This window comes from Cyprinodon variegatus, unplaced genomic scaffold, assembly GCF_000732505.1.
Source record: "Cyprinodon variegatus isolate N-32 unplaced genomic scaffold, C_variegatus-1.0 Scaffold995, whole genome shotgun sequence".
In the NCBI taxonomy this organism is placed as follows: Eukaryota; Metazoa; Chordata; class Actinopteri; order Cyprinodontiformes; family Cyprinodontidae; genus Cyprinodon; species Cyprinodon variegatus.
Genome location: NW_015151448.1, coordinates 22,827 through 26,007, shown reverse-complemented (window position 1 = coordinate 26,007; position 3,181 = coordinate 22,827). Strand labels below are relative to the sequence as shown.

General features: G+C 37.6%; 1 protein-coding gene across 1 annotated transcript in view; it reads left to right on the top strand.

The window, feature by feature from the left end:
- LOC107100640 (small conductance calcium-activated potassium channel protein 3-like) overlaps nucleotides 1-3,181 on the top strand; it is a 122,162-nt gene that overhangs the window by 116,200 nt on the left and 2,781 nt on the right. Inside the window, exons 4-5 of the mRNA XM_015399210.1 lie at nucleotides 748-889; nucleotides 2,748-2,858. Coding sequence (XP_015254696.1) covers nucleotides 748-889; nucleotides 2,748-2,858 — 253 coding nt within the window. The remainder of the gene's footprint in view (nucleotides 1-747; nucleotides 890-2,747; nucleotides 2,859-3,181) is intronic.

The following is a 3,181-nucleotide window of genomic DNA, read 5'->3' as shown; positions in this document are numbered from 1 at the left end:
CTTTTGCGTGGGAATGCAAAACTTTCGCAAAAGGTCTTGCGAGGTAACGCAACATTTTGCGAGGTAACGCAATACTTTTGCGAGGGAACGCCAAAGAAAAAAAAAATCCCCATGTCCCCTAGGGGCCTCCGTAGCTCTGCATGGACAGAAACAACAGACTTTTTATCGGTAAATTGATTTATTGGACTTTAAGTGAAGAGAATGGGATTTAAAAAAAAAGAACGCAATTCATAAAACACGAAATTCAATCTGAAAAACAGAAATCTGAAAAAATATTAAATACAGATTCTGTTAAAAACAATAACAAAGTAGAAAAAATAAAGTTTAAATGAATAACAGAAACAGAAATTAATGAAATAAAATCAAAGAAAACATTTTTCTAAGTTTCAGTTTTGGATTGCATGCTTTACTAAATGTCTTCTTCACTTCAAACAATAATGGAACAAAATTCACTCCTAATTCCTCCAATACATGTGTTTTTAATTCTGGTGTGAGAGGTGGCGTTGTACCTAAAACGACGTCAGATTTCAAACCACAAATAACTGGTTTTGCACAAGAACTTTTGCTACTTTGTTTTAGAGAACAGTGGTCTCATAATGCATCATGAACTTCCTCCTTATTTTCCTCCAACCACTTGCCTTATGTGACTCAGAGCATCCTGTAGCTCTTTAGCATGTTAGCGTTTCTGAAACAGTTTCCACCTTTTCTGAGAATGTCTCGCATCTCTCCCTGTCTTTATCGTTTCAGGTATCATGACAAACAGGAAGTGACCAGTAACTTCCTGGGAGCCATGTGGCTCATCTCTATCACCTTCCTCACCATTGGCTACGGTGACATGGTGCCGCACACGTACTGTGGGAAAGGCGTGTGTCTGCTTACGGGAATCATGGTATGTTCTTCTTGGGTTTAGGTAAAGATATCTCTGAACGTGTGGAAGGAAAATTCCTTTTCTATATTATAAATGCACTTCTGCGCCTTTAAAGAGCGTGAATGGTACCGCATCAGAGGTCACGCATTGTTTCTGTTGCTCGTTATTTTCTAAACATGTTGCATCTGTAAAAACTACGGAAGCGGATTAGGGCCAGTACAAAAAAAAAAGTTAACTAAATTTAATTTCAGTTTAGTATGAGAAAAAAGTCAGAATTCTGACTTTTTTCTCGGAATTCTGACTTTTTTTCTCAGAATTCTCACTGAATTCTGACAATAAAAAAAGTCAAAATTATGAAATTAAAGTCAGAATTCTGTGGAAAAAAGTTAGAATTCTGAGAAAAAAGTCAGAATTCTGACTTAATTCAGTTTAATTCCATGTTAAACTGAAATAAAATGTAAAAATCAATTAACTTTTTCTTTTCCAGTGGCCCTAATCCTTAAAAATCCGTAAAAAACAAAACATTTTAGCAGATTTTATATTTTCAATTTCATGTTTCCTTTCTCAGATTGGCTTTTATGAATGGTATGGCTCTTGAAATTGTGTTTACCGATCACCTTTTACAGACCACATTTTTTATTCCGTGCCCCCATGAACCCCCCACACCTCCTATATTGACACAAGGATAATAAAAAAAATAATAATCTACGGAAGCCGAGAGCGATACTTTTTCACTGTGGTTTTCTCGAGAAAATGAGTTAATTTTTTTCTTTATCTAAAGAGAATGAAAGCCGTTTTCTCACAACGAGATGATTGGTGCGTGTTAAACTAATTACATCCTTCAATACCACAACAGTGGGAGAGGATTTAGGATAAGTATAATTCATGACGGCCTATTTAATTCTGTAAATAATCCTATGTTTAACTTTTAGGTAACGAGACGACGTTGTTGGTTTGATGATTTGCTTCCACTTCTTATTCATAAGCAATTAGACCTATGCCTCCTCCGCCTTAGCGCCTGTGTTACGTCTGTAACAGGTATAAGATTCATTAACCCCCAAAATGAGTCCAGATTAAAGATTTTAATTTAAAATAGTGTTGCGCTGATGCCATTTTTTGGCCCAGATACCGATAACCGATACCTGGCTGTGCAGTATCGGCCGATACCGATACCATTCCGATACCATCTGTTTGAAATTGATGTGTCTGTGTATATATGAAAAACGGCATGTAAAATAATTGCCATCATGGCTTTGTCAAACTGCTGCCTACCTTTGTGAAGCAGGAAAAAGACTAGTGTTGCACCGATACCGATACCAGTATCGGACAGGGCCCCGATACTGCCCTAAAATGGTGGTATCGGTATCGGCCAGTACCAACAAATAGGGCACCGATACCAATTAGAGAGCCAAAAGTTTCTTCAACTATTGTCACCCACTCCTGGTAGGAAATAAAATGTTCTACTGGATTCACTTTGTTTTAGATTTTTTCGCTCAGACCCCCGTACACTGGCGGTGCTTTGTCATTGGGAATCCCCTTCAACAGTCCGGTCGCCTCTTTGTGGTTTTCCGCTACTGTTCGCTACTGTTTTAAGTTAATATAACTGTTAATAAACTGTTTTTTAGATCTTTCAGAACTGTTTCAGTTCTTCTGCTGCACCTTTGCGCGTCAACCTTTGACTTTGCATGTAAACTAGCTGCTTCTGCTGCCTCTGCTGCTTGCGGTCTGAACATAGCATAAGAGCACTTATAGAGAATTAGAGTAAACAGGGCTGAAAACATCTGCATGTAACACTTATCAGTTTTTGGGGGGTGTAATGTTGCTATGATGATTAATTGGTAAAGTGTTGCTGTTTGTCCACCATTATGTTGAACAACAGGGAGCTGGTTGCACTGCGCTGGTGGTTGCAGTGGTTGCCAGGAAGCTGGAGCTGACCAAGGCTGAGAAGCATGTCCACAACTTTATGATGGACACACAACTCTGCAAACGAGTAAGTTGAGTTCAACCGAATAAAAATGGCACATTTTGTAGATGCTTGCTAGATGCATTTTTAGTTTTATTTTGGAGTGTCACCATTTTTGCCAGAATCAATAATTTATCTCAATAATATTTTAGACACTTGCCGTTCATATGAAACAATGGACATTTTATACTGATGGAAAACTGTGTGTGGGGTGTAATTTTAAATCGTTTTTCGACAGCTCAGAGCTGTATAATAATGGACCAAGACAATTTACACTTAAAATAAGAAAACACGATTGCATTGTCTTATTTCAAGTGCATATTTTCTAATTATCTTACCTTAAGAGTAAA